This window comes from Schistocerca serialis, chromosome 2, assembly GCF_023864345.2.
Source record: "Schistocerca serialis cubense isolate TAMUIC-IGC-003099 chromosome 2, iqSchSeri2.2, whole genome shotgun sequence".
Taxonomy (NCBI): domain Eukaryota; kingdom Metazoa; phylum Arthropoda; class Insecta; order Orthoptera; family Acrididae; genus Schistocerca; species Schistocerca serialis.
The window spans coordinates 885,262,052-885,278,392 of record NC_064639.1 but is presented as its reverse complement, the minus strand read 5'-3'; the positions used below and the strand labels follow the sequence as shown (position 1 = coordinate 885,278,392).

At 40.3% G+C, this 16,341-nt stretch overlaps 1 protein-coding gene across 2 annotated transcripts in view; it reads left to right on the top strand.

Annotated features, from left to right (window-relative positions):
• Nucleotides 1-16,341, top strand: part of LOC126458214 (MICOS complex subunit MIC27) — a 65,398-nt gene that overhangs the window by 18,293 nt on the left and 30,764 nt on the right. For both annotated transcript variants that reach the window (XR_007585594.1, XM_050095111.1), the window contains exon 3: nucleotides 784-956. Coding sequence is in view for 1 of the 2 variants with exons in the window: in XM_050095111.1 (XP_049951068.1) it covers nucleotides 784-956 (173 nt within the window). In the remaining variant the exon portion in view is untranslated. The remainder of the gene's footprint in view (nucleotides 1-783; nucleotides 957-16,341) is intronic.

Genomic DNA, 16,341 nt, shown 5'->3' with positions numbered 1-16,341 from the left:
GGTTAGTTAGGTTTAAGTAGTTCTAAGTTCTAGGGGACTGATGACCTCAGATGTTAAGTCCCATAGTGCTCAGAGCCATTTGAACCATTTGAACAGATGTTGTAGGGATAGAGAGCGACTGCTAGTGTAGGTGGCTGAATAAAACAAAGGTAGTAGGAAGAGTGAGAAGAGGCATTTCACTTACAACTGAGTGGTGGTCAGTCCAGAAGAACTGCACGAGAGAGAGAGAGAGAGAGAGAGAGAGAGAGAGAGAGAGAGAGAGAGAGAGAGAGAGAGAGAGAGATGGTGATAATTGTCGATGTTCCCCAATCCAGCCCTCTGGCCTCTCTGGGGCAGAAACTAATAATGCTGAAAGACAGCATAGTTTCGTATTCTTTTATGTGTGTCTATCAGAAGTACTAAGCATTCCATGTTCTGAGGTTATACCATCTATTTGTAATGGAAGAAATAACGAATAGCTGTGTCAATAGCGACAGCAGTTCTGGAAGCCCAACTGTTAGAAGGTTGTAGGCACTGTAATAAGTGAATACTCCACTGCACATCTGTTCAAAAATTATTGAGAAATCAGACAGTTGTATTAATGGCATCCTTTAAAAAGTTTTGTTACTGGAGTTACACTATTAAAACCGTCTGGCTTTTGTTGAATTTAACGAATTTTATTTTTCTTGTACTGTCTCCTTTTTTTTGAGTGAATTGTTTTGCCTGGGGGGAGAGGAATTATACGGCTCTATTTCAAACATGAAAACCTGTCAGTTTTAAGTAGAATTTTTTTACTTATTTCAGGCCGAAGAGAAAGGGCGGTGCACATTTAGGAGCTCTAGAACAGCAAACTTCAAGTGCTTTGGAAGAACAAATACGTGTGATCCGGAAGGAGCTGTGGGTCTGGCACGATCAGTACAAAGGATATAGAGACAAACTAGTGGAAAAAATTGAGGTTGCGAAAGCTCATAGTGAATGTAAGCTAAGTGGCTTGTCATTGTCATATGTGTAACATGTTAACAATTATTTAGAGATCCTGTTCTGTTGTTCAGCTACAAGTATTTATGCTGAAAATAGAGTAGAACAGTGTTTGTTTCGTGGCTTTGTGTTGAGACTTCCAGCATATTCTTTCTGCAGCTTTTACTAACATTAATTTTACAGTTAATAAGTATAGTATTTAACAATAAATGATGTAATTTGTGATCTCTGGGAATGTCAGTGCTAACTCAAGTGCAGATAGTTCCGCCACACCGAAGTTCTATCCCTGAAGAACTTGTCATACTCAAAGTGGTATGGGTAAATATTTGTTTCGTTTGATTATCTACTTTAGCTGTGTTTCTCTGTCATCCATAATTGACTGTGACTTTATCATTTTTATTCAACACCATGAAGTCACATTATCCTATTAAACTCTCAAAGTATTGGGGGGGAAGAGTGATATATGGTACCCAAAAATCCACTGTTGGTGAAGTTGGATGCTATAAAATTGAAAGATTTGTATAAAAATGATTATTGAATGTGTTTGAAATGGAAGAGGGATTGTTGTCTATCATTGTCCGAAATGGTATCAGGTATGCGTGAGGTATCAGATTACAAATCGAGGGCGGGAGGAGGGGGTAGGGAGATCTGAATTTCTAAAGTGGGTATTACACGATGATCTGCTGCGAATGGTACTGGTCTAGTGCAACAGCCATCTAGCGGTAGAATGGGTGAAACTATGAAAATTAGCAAGACATATTATTCATGCGCCAGTATAGAGAGCAGTTCTAAACTGCCATCCAGCCGCTCATGTACAGTGGCAGCGATAACTCGCGCATGCGCAAAAGGGTGTACCACAGTGCTTTCTGCTTGTTGTTTGGTTATTGTTAGGTGGCTAGTGGCTAATTTCAGATTTTTGTGTTGGGAATTTTTCGTGTTGGGATCTTTGGGATCTTCTGCTTCTTTTTTTTCCCAGTAAGCAGGTTTCATAAACGCAGAAAAGAGACCTTTTTTTCAGTAGACTGTTTTATACTAGCTTTTAGTGAAAGGATTTTTTTCTTTTGACAGCTTCGTATTCTAGAAATAAAATGGAGCAAAGAGGCGTTAAGCGTCTTGAATAAGGCTTACACCGAGGAAAGGTATATATATAGTCCAAACTTGGAAAAAATAACATAAGTTCACTTTTAAGTATTGGTCCTTTAAAGTGTTGCAAGTTGTAGTGCATGTATCCACAGCAACTTTTGAAATGGTGGACTGGGCTGGGCTGGGCTGTGCTGTGGCTAAAAGCCGAACTCTTACAAGATTTCCCATTTGCCAGGAAACATAATGTTACAACCAACCTGAAACATAACAGGGCATTCACCGGTATTTTATCAGTGATCTAGGCTGGTATCATTACAAAACGTATAAACATACAATTCTTACTTTTGAGTGGGTGAGATAGCCTCCCTCATTACTGTGTCACACTTTATGATCCCATCTTCTATTGTAGACAACAGCTTCTCGAAACAAGCCATGTCCATCCTAATGAAGTTCTGAAATTCTTGCAGATCTTAGGGCCTCAGTTCTTTCATTAACAGTGAATATATTCCCCTGCCTTCATCCTTTCTTTTCAGCCAGGGTCGAACCCAACAACGTGTGACTTTTCGTTTTCGTCACTGTTCTGCCCTAATCCGAAGATTTACTGTCTGCCAGGGCAATAGCTCCAAAAACCAGTGAATCCTCCATGTGCAATATGCTGCGTAAACGTAAATTTCGATATACGTATACCAAGTGTCATAATATAAAACTGTTGAGTATTTAATTCACTACAGTACTAACCTACATAAGAGAAAAACAATTAGTTAGTAAATAATGGTAAAAAACAATTTCTTATTAGCTCACAGAAATAATTTGTACGTATGACGTTCCAGTATATCATACAGTCGCCCTTGAGTTGCGCGCGGTAGAACGAACAACTTTACAAGACATCATACAGTTCTATTTTCTTTTCGCGCATATCGACTGCTGCTTGTGTTTATCGTCTGGAGTTACAGGTATGCACATTAGGGGTGCTGGTGCGCAGGTGTATGGTTTAGGCACATCGTGTAATACGGACTTAACTTTCTGAACATTGTTAAGCATTTGCTTCAGCAGAGTGAAGACACAGATGAGGAGGGGGAGGGGTGGAAATTAAGAGGATCAGGTCTTGAAGAGCTGAAAAGTAGCTCTAAATTCAGACTCAGGAGAAAAACAAGATGCAGTAATGGATTGGAAGCAAAAGTAGAATAGTAGCAAAGGTCAAAAGATTAGATGAGCTACAGGGAACTGATTGGTTAAAATTTAAGTTTAACTTGAATGAAAGTATGGTCTGCAGATGTAAATGGAAGATAAAGAGGTGAGAAATTTATTAATAAGTCGAGGACAGGAGTATTGAGAAATACTTCAGTTAAAAAGGAGGGTGCGTTTTTACGTAATGATAAGAAAAGGTGGTTGTGTATGTGAATGAGACCTGAAGACCTAGAAGAATTCAGAAAGATTATGTAAAGGCAAGACAGAGACTTACAAACTGCAGAATATTTCTGTGTGGGCTCTTACCACAATTGTCTAGGAATTGTAAATGAAAACTGAATTAATTGCAGAAGGGTACAAAATGAAGGAATGGGACTAGATAAGTTGAAATTCCTTCAGAATTATTAGGATGTTACAGAGGAAATACCATGACAAAATTATTCCACATGGTATGCAAGATATGATAGGAATAACACCCTCAGATTTTAACAAGAATGTAAGACTGAAATGAGAAAGGAAGTAAGATGTGGACAAATAGATACTTTTGAGAGATGAAATAGTGAAGGCAGCAGAGGATCAAACAGGCAGAAAGACAAGGTTCAGTATAAATCCTCAAACAATGCACAGTGTACTGAATATAATTGGTGAAATTAGAAAATATAAAAATGCAACAAATGAAGCAGGCAGAATGGAATACGAACACCTAAAAATGAGGTTGACAGGAAATGCAAAATGGCAAAGCAAAAAATAGGTAGAGAAGTGCAAGACTGTAGAAGCATGCATGACTGTGGGAAACGTCGATGTTGAGTATGAGAAAATTGAAGAAATGTTTGGAGAAAAGAGAAGCAGCTGTATGAATATCAAGAACTTAGATGTAATGCAAAGAAGGAAAGGCTGGAAGATGGAGGAAATATATAGAGGGACTATATAAAGGAAGGAAAACTGAGGACAGTATTACGGAAAGGATGAAGATGGGATGGAGGATGCAATATTGTGAGGAGATTTTGATAAAGCATTCACAGAAAGATGTAAATTGAAACAAAGCACTTGAAATAGACAATATTCCCTCAGAATTATTAGGATGTTAGAGAGGAAATACCATGACAAAATTATTCCACATTGTATGCAAGATATGATAGAAATAACACCCTCAGATTTTAACAAGAATGTAAGAATTCCAATTCCAAAGAAGGCAGGTTCTGTTCCCATTTCTGATAGGATTATAGAACCATCAGTTTAATAAGTCATTGCAGCAAAATACTGATACACTTGATTTGTAGATGAGTGACCTTGGGGAAAATCAGTTTGGATAGAAAGACATGTGGCAAATAATTAGAAGATAGATTGAAGAAAACCTAACCTACATTTTCAGCATTTTCAGATTTATAGAAAACTTTTAAGTGTTTACTGGAATACATACTCTGAATTTTAGAAGGCTACAGGGATAAAATATAGGAAGCAAGAGGCTACATAAAACTTGTACAGAAACCAGACTGTAGAACAGGAAAGCGAAACACTAGTTGAGAAGGGAATAGGGCATGTGAGTAAGATGGGTAATTTACAACATGGCCTGGATGGGATTATGAGCAGTATCTGCAGTTATAAGTGGCAAGTTAGGGAACTGTGTCTAGTCATTCAGTACTAAACTTGGGCTGACATATGTTTCTTAATTTCCATTATTTCAAGATAGTCAACCATCCTTCCTTTATGGATGTGATGTAATACTTCGTTTCACCTTGTAATCATGGCCTTCTTTAAGCAGTTGGTCTGCAAAAGTAGAATCTCCTTTTCTAAGTTTCCATCTTCTGTGGTGTTCCTTCAAGCAGGTGTGTATTTCCCTGCCAGACTGACCTATATGGAATTTGCCACAGTTAAAAGTAATTCCACTCTTTTCCAAAGCCGGAGTGCTGTCTTTACTGTTGGGCAAAAGTGTCCAACAATGTTGCACACATGAAGTGATGTTTCTATTCTTCTGGATTTAAGCTTTCTGGCTATATCCAGTGAGAATTTTCCTCATATGGAATTGTGCAACATTTATTGTGTTCTTGAGGTGACGGGTCAAAAAAATAACAAAGAAGAGTGGTCATCTGTTGTTTCTGTCTTTCGTGCATTTTGGAGTCCACCAAGTTAGAAGGGTAGCCATTGTTTGATGCTATTTGTTTGATTTGCAATTAATTCCATTTGGAAGTTGTCTTTACTCATTGGGATGACAGCCTCCCCTGCTTTGCTTACCTGCTTAATCACACTAGTATATCTTATCTGTTTGTAATGTAGGACCTGTTAAAGACAAAATTATTTTGTTCAGCCATGCCTGTGGAACATGTTACCAAAGTTCAGTGTTCAGTTTATTTTCTTCTATGGACAACCATTGTAATCTGTATATAGTCCATTAGTTAATGTGTCATGTAATTCATGTTAGTTAAATAATCTTATATCACACTAACACTGAAATAATTCCTCTTGTTTTACTCCTAAATCTAATTTTCAAATTGTTCATCTCAGGAAATGGAAATACTCTGTAGAGCTGTAGTTCAAAATCTTTGATCCAACAAAATTTCATTGCACCACAACATCCTTATCTTTGTGCCTGATGGTGGTGTAACAGCTGAAAACTGGTTTTCAAAACAAAAAATAAATATTGTAGAATATTGCACCAGTGTTGTGTGTGTTTTTGTTCATAATGTATAAAGTATTCTACAAAGAACTGATGGAATAGTCACTCATTCCAATGAGTTTTTGTACCTTTATGACAGTAGTACATTTTCTGACCACGGATACTGATAAATGACAGTCTGATGGGCAATATATTTATAGATGAGTAAAAAATCAACAGTGTCAGTGTACATCAAATTGTCAATGGGCTTTTGACCATGGTGGTCAATTGTTTACGCTCACCGACATATCTGTGCAACAGTTCTGTGCGTTCTTGAAAATCATTTTAGGACAATAAATGATAAAAACCATTAAAAATTTCAACTACAGTGTGCAAGAGATACACTGGAGTCAAGTTTTCAGCGAAACAGGTGTAAATGAAAAGTGTAATCAATTTTAAATGGATTTATCTGTCTTTGATGCTACCTTTCCCCAAAACAGTCATTAGAAACAGTTATGTAGGTGCTAACAAGAAAATGTGGCTCACTATGGGGATAAAAAAATCTTGCAGAGCAAAGAGGATTATATATAGTTGTCTCAGAACTGGCAATACCTCAAAGAAATGGCAGAAAACTTCATGAAGCACCCTAAAGAAGAAAATAAATAAACCTAAGAATGTGACAAAAAGGGGAATTGACAGAAAAATGGGCAACTTGTGATACACACAGAAATTAAACAAGATGACAGTATTGTAAAGAAACCTGAAATGGTTGCAGTGAACTTGAACAAATTTTTTTGACAGCAGCAAAGTCTAGCTGTAAAGCTTGGCTTCACAACAAATGTGTTCATGGAGCACGTTGTGAGCAGCAGGGTGTGAGCATGGAGCTTGGGGAGCACAGAGCAGAGAAGGCCAGGCCAAATGGGGGGACAGAACAGCTGCCGCCTCATGTTCGTCAGTCAGTTAAAATCCATGGCCAACGGCACTGTGTGAATTATTATTACTACAAATGAAACAATAAACAAAAATATACACATGCTACATAATTTTATTAATGCATACTTCATTTTTTTTTTTTTGTAATGTACTTTGTGAGCTGTTATACAAAGATGAAGTCATTAAGGGTAGGATACTTGGTTGTCTTGCACTTTTCTCCCTTAACAATTGCTTCTATGTTCAGAATAATTGTTCTTGTGCATTGAATATGCAGTGTGCAGTTTAGATTATGGCCAGACAGCAAGTTTTTCAGGTGTGTCTTATTACTTTTCATTGCAGAGGACAATTGTTCACAAACATTCTTGAAACTCAACACTGATATTATTGTAGCCACCAGTCTGTGGAAATAAGGAAATCTATCTGGAGGGAAGTTTCTGTAGAATTCCAAAATTTTTTTCTTGTTCTGAAATTTGTCTTTGTATTCTGTTACACTGCAGGTCAATAATTTCTAGTTGTAGTTCAGGATGAGTCTCTTCAACACTCGCTGAATGTGGCGAGGAGAACAGATCAAAATCACTTTTAGTGCCACTGGATCTTGTAAACGTTGCTCACTCTCTTTGTTAAGGGAAACTAAAATATGTGGTTAACATTGAATGACTCTGTGAACAACCGCATCTTGCACAGACGATAATTTAGGAAAATGAGCTAGATTTCCTTTTTCTGGCTGGCTCACCCAGCATGTCAATTTCATTTTAAAAGCTTGTATTCGGTCAATGAAATGAGTAATCAGCAGATCCTTATCCTGCAGTGAAATGTTGAGAGCATTCAGATGACTAATTAAATCTGCTAAGATGGCAAGATCACTTTACTATAAGGGCTCTTTCAATCCATGAACACGCGTTATTTATTTCTATGAACATATTTATCTCATGTAATAGACAAAAAAATTGATTTAATAATTCGCCACGACTAAGCCAGCAAACTCCATTGTAGTAAGGTAGGCTACCACATTGGCTCTCAAGATCCTCAAGAAAGTTTTTAAATTGCCTATGTTGTAGACTATGCTTCCTTAAATAATGGTTGTACGAACACCCCCATTCATCGTATTTTTTGGATTAACTCTCTTTGCATGTAAGATCTGTTGGTGAATCATGCAGTGAGCAACCCTGATTTCATTCAGTACAGAGAGCTTTTGCATTTTCTGATTCAGCATTGGAATGAACCCTTATTTCTTTTCTGTCATTGCTGGCACACTGTCTGTAGAAACAAACTACAGAAGTCCGCGACAGTCTTGTATTTTCCACACTTTCTTCAATACAGCTTAAAATGTCACTTTCAGTTTTTATGTTCTTTGTAGCTATCACATCAAGGATCTCCTCTTGCACCTTGCTGTGCCCATGATGCCAACACTTTTGTCCAGAGCTAGAGAATGTGCTGCAAAAATTTTATAAATATTTGCAAGCTGGCTCTAGATATTGTCTACCTTTACCTGCATCCAATGCATAATCATCATGTTAGATAATGGCATCATCCAAAAATGCTCTACTTGAGATGGGCACAATTGTTCCACAGCAATTACCACACATTCATTTAAATGGCCATCCTTCAAAGGACATCAAGGAATAGTCAATTTGGTTGTGAAGGGTAGTATGTGGGGGGTGGGGGTAAAAAATGTAAAGGGAGGGAGAACAAAACTTGACTCTGGTAAGCAGGTAGGTTGCTATATACAGATGACAGTGTAGGAAATCCACTACTTTCTTCACAAGATGAAGTTTTGTATTTTGGAAGACAGTATTCATTTTTGTCACTCAGTCATGTTGGCCATGCGTAATGAGTTAGATGTGTACTCCCTCCATCCTCTATTCCATTGCAGTGTAGACTGTATATGGTTTATATCCCCAAACAGCTACCCGTCACCCCACCCCACCTCCCTCCCCCCAAATGCTCATCCACCTCTTATCATATTTGTTGCCATTTGTCAGGACACATTTGGCTTTAACATGCCAAGTGTCCAATTTGTCATCCGGTGGACTCTTAAAAATGCTTATAGTTATTACTGTCCATCAACGAATGGTTCTGTGTTCAACAACAAGTGCTTAATTTACCGGTAGTAGTTGGATGGATATACGTGTGAATGGGAGCACTATTTGAGTTGGTGTATTTTGAGGAATGTTATTACACTATACTTCCAATCAGTAATGTGGATGGTTGTCTAGACAAAAGTGGGTAGCAAAATTAAGGCTAAGAGTTGACAAAATCGAGGTAATACGAGCCAAGTGTGTGTTTATGAGTAAGTTCTTAGGGTTTTCCTAATTGTGTTTGCTGAAAGCTATTAAGATGGCTTGATTGAAACAACCATGTGCAAAATAAATGTGTGAGCCACTAATTATCCTTGGCTCTGATTTTGTGCTTCGCTTGTTCTTCAGAAACTATGATTATTTTTACTATAATGTATGTACACTGCAAGCCACCATATGATATTTGACAGAGCATACTTGTAGTACCATCGTCATTTGCACTCCCTATAAATCTCCATATGAGCTCTAATTGTTTTAATTCCCTCATTGTTATCGTTCTGTGAGATACATTTGAGAGGAAGTAAGATGTTGCCTGACTCTTCTTGGAACGTACCCTCTCATAATTTCAACAGTGTACTTCTTTGTGATGGGCATCAACTCACTCTTGCTCCCCCCTCCCCATCCCCCTTTTTCCCTTCAAGATTTTTTGAATGAATCGGAGCTAGGCATCTGCTTTTCTTACTGTTTTATGCAGTCATTCCACTTGAGGTTGTTCTGGATGATTTCTCATAGTAAATAATGTAATCGGACAGTAAAGTGAATGTACACATGATTTTAATTTCTTAGGAAGCTTTCAAGGTTCTATAAACAGAGCATTGTGTTGTGGAATGCATGCACTTTGGTTTGAAGATAAATGAGTGCTTGCAAGACAATTTTATGTTAATTGAATTAACATGTCTTGAATCTGTTTCTGTATATTCAAAATGTGCTGAATGTCTCCGCCCCCCCCTCTCCGTCCCCCCCCCTCTCCGTCCCCCCCTCTCCGTTCCCCCCCCCCCTTTCTCTCTCTCTCTCTCTCTCTCTCTCTCTCTCTCTCTCTCTCTCTCTCTCTCTCTCTCTCACTCACTCACTCCCCCCCTCTTTCCTTCAAGATTTTTTTAATGTTTCTGAGCTAGGCTTCTGCTTTTCTTACTGTTTTACACATTTATTTCTCATGAGGTTGTTCTGGATGGTTTCTCATAGTGAATAGTGTAATCGGACAGTAGAGTGAACATACACATCATGATTTTAATTTCCTATGAAGCTTTCAAGGTTCTGTAAGCAGAGCATTGTGTTGCGAAATGCATGCACTTTGGTTGGAAGAAAAGAGTGCTTGCAAAGACAATTCTATGTTAATTGAATTAACCTGTTTTGAATCTGATTGTGTATATTCAAAATATTCAGAACTTCTTTGTCAGATTTGGTAGAGTTCCTTTAGACTTGAATAACTTTGAATAATGGGCCACTTGTCTTTCATATAAGCTACATTTTGCCAATGTTTGAATGAGCTGGAGTTAGTGCTTCCCCCAAGAATTATTTTATATTTCCTTTCAGATGACGTTGAATAGTGCAGTAAGTTTTTGATTGTTGTAGCTAAACTGATACTTACATATTGTGTTGTGTTCACATACTTTGATGTTATTGTACTGTGACACATTACTTTGTTTTCCAGCGGCATTTGGAACATAGACGGATCCCATTGCATCAGTTGGTCAGTGGATGCTTCAATGGCTAAAATGTTGTTAATATTCATGTTCAACTGTCTGCAAATTTTTTTTTGTTTTTTTTTTAGATCATCCTTAATTGCTTTTTCGTTTCCCAGATGGTTCTTTTCACTACTTACCTGCCAGCATTTAGCAGTCTGAGTGTGTGATCATTTCAATAGATAATTTGTATGTTTGTTTGTGTACAGATTAGTAAAATCAAAAAAATAGCCTTGTTTTCATTTTCCTGGAGTCAATCAGTTGTAGTTCATCGTTATTTTACTCATGTGACTTCTGTATTATCAAGCAAGGTCTACACAGATTGTTTCCTGTCACACTGTAAAGATTTACATCTTGTAGGGTGACAGCTTTGTTACACTTGCGGTACACAGTGCTTGTTTTCGGGTTTTATTATTAGTCATTTGATGAAACAAATTGCTGTATATCTGTTAAGAAACTTTATATAGGCTTTGTTCTTTGCTTGTTAGCAGTATATTATCATCTTGACATTTTGATAAATCGCATTTGAATACTATTGGCAAATATTATCCAGGTTGTCTAATCTGCTAACCTTAATCATTATGTAATCACCAGTGGGAGATATTGGTGTTATTAAATTTTTTTCTGATTTCCTCTAATTCACATTTGGGTATTATTGTCTCAGTGGATATTATTGCCTCAATAACTGAAACAACAGTTACTCAAACAAGATCTTTTGTAAATGTTTGAGATTTAATCAGCGTCACACCTCTGAGTGAATCCTGACTGTGTAGTAGTAGTCTGTCAGAATTTTTTTTTGTTGTAGTTCTGTTACCTGTGCACAGTAAGCATTGAAAGGTGTGCTGATGATCTGCCATGTCACAAAGTTGTTAATAGAGCAATGTACTGCAATAAAGCTCCTAGCCAAAGATGTTTACTGAGTACAAACAATTCCAAGATGATGATATTTACTCTGAGAATGTGGTCACAATGTTTAAATCGTAATTCGTACGTACAAGCCCAGAAACTGTGCTCATTTTGTAAGTGAACAAACATTTTTTTTTTTGTGGGGATATTGATCACATTATTTGTATATTACCAATAGAAAAATATAATTTGACATAATATTCTACACTGTTGGTAACCAAAGCATAGAAAAACCTTCTTTACTCTCACTTTGGAGTAATTCTTTTACAACCTAAAGTAAAACACCACACACACACACACACACACACACACACACACACACACACCAGCATGCGTGTTCCTGCTCGCCCGACTGCCTATGCCCCTACATAGTGCCAGCTAGACTTTAAGTGTCAGTGCTGCATTTTGGCAGATGGTCTGGTTGTGGTGGGGGTGGTGTCAAGTGTGGTGGGTAGAGTGAGAGGGAGGTGGGAAACGGGGTGCCCCCTCTGCCCAACAATTTCCACTTCATCCTGTCACCCCCTCCCATTTATTATCCCCACATCACCTTCAGCATGTGAAGCTCTCCACCAGCTCCTACAGCAGTGCATTTTATGCCAAGCTGTTACACCTGTCACCTCCATCTCCTGCATTCCTAGCTGAAAAACTGGCAGTCTCCCTCCAAACTACTAGCCAGCATCCCCCTATCTCCAATCCCTCTTCCAGCCTCTTCTTCCCCCTCCCCTTCCTTCCACTCCTCCACCATTCCCACCCGCTCCCATCCCCTCCCTTCTCCCACCCCTCCTCATCATTACCCAACACTTCCCATCCACTTCCCCTCCCCTTACCATGACCCCTCACTCTCCCACTCCCTCTACCACTCGCCTCATCCTCTCCTTCTCCCTTCCTGTACCATTCCCCCTTCCCTCTACCACCCCCTTCCCTCTACCACCCCCTTCCCTCTACCACTCCCTTCCCTCTACCACCCCCTTCCCTCTACCACTCCCTTCCCTCTACCACCCCCTTCCCTCTACCACTCCCTTCCCTCTACCACCCCCTTCCCTCTACCACCCCCTTCCCTCTACCACCCCCTTCCCTCTACCACCCCCTTCCCTCTACCACCCCCCCTTCCCTCTACCACCCCCCCTTCCCTCTACCACACCCCCTTCCCTCTACCACACCCCCTTCCCTCTACCACCCCCCCTTCCCTCTACCACCCCCCCTCCCTCTACCACCCCCCTCCCTCTACTACCCCCCCTCCCTCTACCACCCCCCCTCCTTCTACCACCCCCCCCTCCCTCTACCACCCCCCCCTCCCTCTACCACCCCCCTCCCTCTACCACCCCCCTCCCTCTACCACCCCCCCTCCCTCTACCACCCCCCCTCCATCTACCACCCCCCCTCCCTCTACCACCCCCCTCCCTCTACCACCACCCCCCCCTCCCTCTACCACCACCCCCCCTCCCTCTACCACCACCCCCCTCCCTCTACCACCCCCCCCCCTCCCTCTACCACCCCCCTCCCTCTACCTCCCCCCCTCCCTCTACCACCCCCCCTCCCTCTACCACCCCCCCTCCCTCTACCACCCCCCCTCCCTCTACCACCCCCCCTCCCTCTACCACCCCCCCCCCTCCCTCTACCACCCCCCCCTCCCTCTACCACCCCCCCTCCTCCTTCTAACACACGCCTGCCTCTCTCTACAACATCCACTCCCTCCCCCGCTCCTTCCCCCACACCCTCCTCCACCTATATTAATCTTGTAGACTTTGATATGTGGAGTCTCTTAACATTGGTAACTCTAAACTTCATAAATCTCTCGTGTGTAATTTCTGTAAACAATATTTGGGATGATCACAAAGAATTAGTTGATTAAAAGACTTTACAAAGTTAATAGAATGGTGAAAACTGGATTTTCTTTCATTGTAAATCAGCCCGTTTCAGCTCACATTGTGCACTAGCGGGCAGGGAGGCACTGACGGGCATACTTTGGCAGGGGATGGGCAAACAGCTGACATGCAGGTTGTTGGACCAACATAGTGCATGCAAGGAGGAAGGGGAGTTGGATCTCTCTCAACTTTGGATCTGGTTGGCCTGTTCCTCTGATGCAACCTTCCCCAACCAATCTACCTTCTCCTCTCTGACAAAAGAACACAAAAGTTCTGAATGCTTGAAAAGTTTTCTCTGCTGTTTTTATAGTGTTTCTGTCACTGGTATTTAACATGTCTCTTACTACTGTCCAGCCACTCTGCGTCCTTATAACTAAACAATTTTCTCAGTTAAATTTTCCTGTGATGTAACTCCGTAAGTGCTCACAAGGAAACAGACAATCTGTATTTTGGCCAGGTTAACATTGATTCATGGAACAAGTGCTAACTGTATTTAAAGGTGAGAAAACTCTCAGCGACTTCCTTTTTATGTGCCCCAACTGAGTGTGTGTCAGCAGTGCGCAAGTAGCAGCAAGTGGCTTATTTAGCGTTCATACAAGTGTTGTAGTCAAGTTGGAAATTTGTTTGATTGTTCTTAGCACACTTGTTCAGGTAAATCCGCCAAATCATTGTGTAGTTTCGTATTTAGCAGGGGCAGATTTGCATTTTAATATCTGTGATGTGTAAAGCCCCCCATGAACCATGGACCTTGCCATTGGTGGGGAGGCTTGCGTGCCACAGCGATACAGATGGCCGTACCGTAGGTGCAACCACAACGGAGGGGTATCTGTTGAGAGGCCAGACAAACATGTGGTTCCTGAAGAGGGGCAGCAGCCTTTTCAGTAGTTGCAGGGGCAACAGTCTGGATGATTGACTGATCTGGCCTTGTAACATTAACCAAAACGGCCTTGCTGTGCTGGTACTGCGAATGGCTGAAAGCAAGGGGAAGCTACAGCCGTAACTTTTCCCGAGGACATGCAGCTTTACTGTATGATTAAATGATGATGGCGTCCTCTTGGGTAAAATAGTCCCCCATTCGGATCTCCGGGAGGGGAATACTCAAGAGGACGTCGTTCTCAGGAGAAAGAAAACTGGCATTCTACAGATCGGAGCGTGGAATGTCAGATCCCTTAATCGGGCAGGTAGGTTAGAAAATTTAAAAAGGGAAATGGATAGGTTAAAGTTAGATATAGTGGGAATTAGTGAAGTTCGGTGGCAGGAGGAACAAGACTTTTGGTCAGGTGATTACAGGGTTATAAATACAAAATCAAATAGAGGTAATGCAGGAGTAGGTTTAATAATGAATAAAAAAAATAGGAGTGCGAGTAAGCTACTACAAACAGCATAGTGAACGCAGCCCATGCCGACTACAATAGTACAAGTTTATATGCCAACTAGCTCTGCAGATGATGAAGAAATTGATGAAATGTATGATGAGATAAAAGAAATTATTCAGGTAGTGAAGGGAGATGAAAATTTAATTGTCATGGGTGACTGGAATTCATCAGTAGGAAAAGGGAGAGAAGGAAACATATTAGGTGAATATGGATTGGGGGGGAAGAAATGAAAGAGGAAGCCGCCTTGTAGAATTTTGCACAGAGCATAACTTAATCATAGCTAACACTTGGTTCAAGAATCATAAAAGAAGGTTGTATACCTGGAAGAATCCTGGAGATACTAAAAGGTATCAGATAGATTATATAATGGTAAGACAGAGATTTAGGAACCAGGTTTTAAATTGTAAGACATTTCCAGGGGCAGATATGGATTCTGACCACAATCTCTTGGTTATGAACTGCAGATTGAAACTGAAGAAACTGTAAAAAGGTGGGAATTTAAGGAGATGGGACCTGGATAAACTGAAAGAACGAGAGGTTGTAGAGAGTTTCAGGGAGAGCATAAGGGAACAATTGACAGGAATGGGGGAAAGAAATACAGTAGAAGAAGAATGGGTAGCTCTGAGGGATGAAGTAGTGAAAGCAGCAGACGATCAAGTAGGTAAAGAGACGAGGGCTAATAGAAATCCTTGGGTAACAGAAGAAATATTGAATTTAATTGATGAAAGGAGAAAATATAAAAATGCAGTAAATGAAGCAGGCAAAAAGGAATACAAAGTCTCAAAAATGAGATTGACAGGAAGTGCAAAATGGCTAAGCAGGGATGGCTAGAGGACAAATGTAAGGATGTAGAGGCTTGTCTCATTAGGGGTAAGATAGATACTGCCTACAGGAAAATTAAAGAGACCTTTGGAGAGAAGAGAACCATTTGTATGAATATCAAGAGCTCAGATGGCAACCCAGTTCTAAGCAAAGAAGGGAAGGCAGAAAGATGGAAGGAGTATATAGAGCGATTATACAAGGGCGATGTACTTGAGGACAATATTATGGAAATGGAAGAGGATGTAGATGAAGATGAAATGGGAGATACGATACTGCGTGAAGAGTTTGACAGAGCACTGAAAGACCTGAGTCGAAACAAGGCCCCGGGAGTAGACAACGTTCCATTAGAACTACTGACGGCCTTGGGAGAGCCAGTCCTGACAAAACTCTACCATCTGGTGAGCAAGATGTATGAAACAGGTGAAATACCCTCAGACTTCAAGAAGAATATAATAATTCCAATCCCAAAGAAGGCAGGTGTTGACAGATGTGAAAATTACCGAACTATCAGTTTAATAAGTCAGAATACTAACGCGAATTCTTTACAGACGAATGGAAAAACTGGTAGAAGCGAACCTCGGGGAAGATCAGTTTGGATTCCGTAGAAATGTTGGAACACGTGAGGCAATACTAACCTTACGACTTATCTTAGAAGAAAGATTAAGAAAAGTCAAACCTACGTTTCTAGCATTTGTAGACTTAGAGAAAGCTTTTGACAATGTTGACTGGAATACTCTTTCACATTCTAAAGGTAGCAGGGGTAAAATACAGGGAGCAAAAGGCTATTTACAATTTGTACAGAAACCAGATGGCAGTTATAAGAGTTGAGGGGTATGAAAGGGAAGCAGTGGTTGGGAA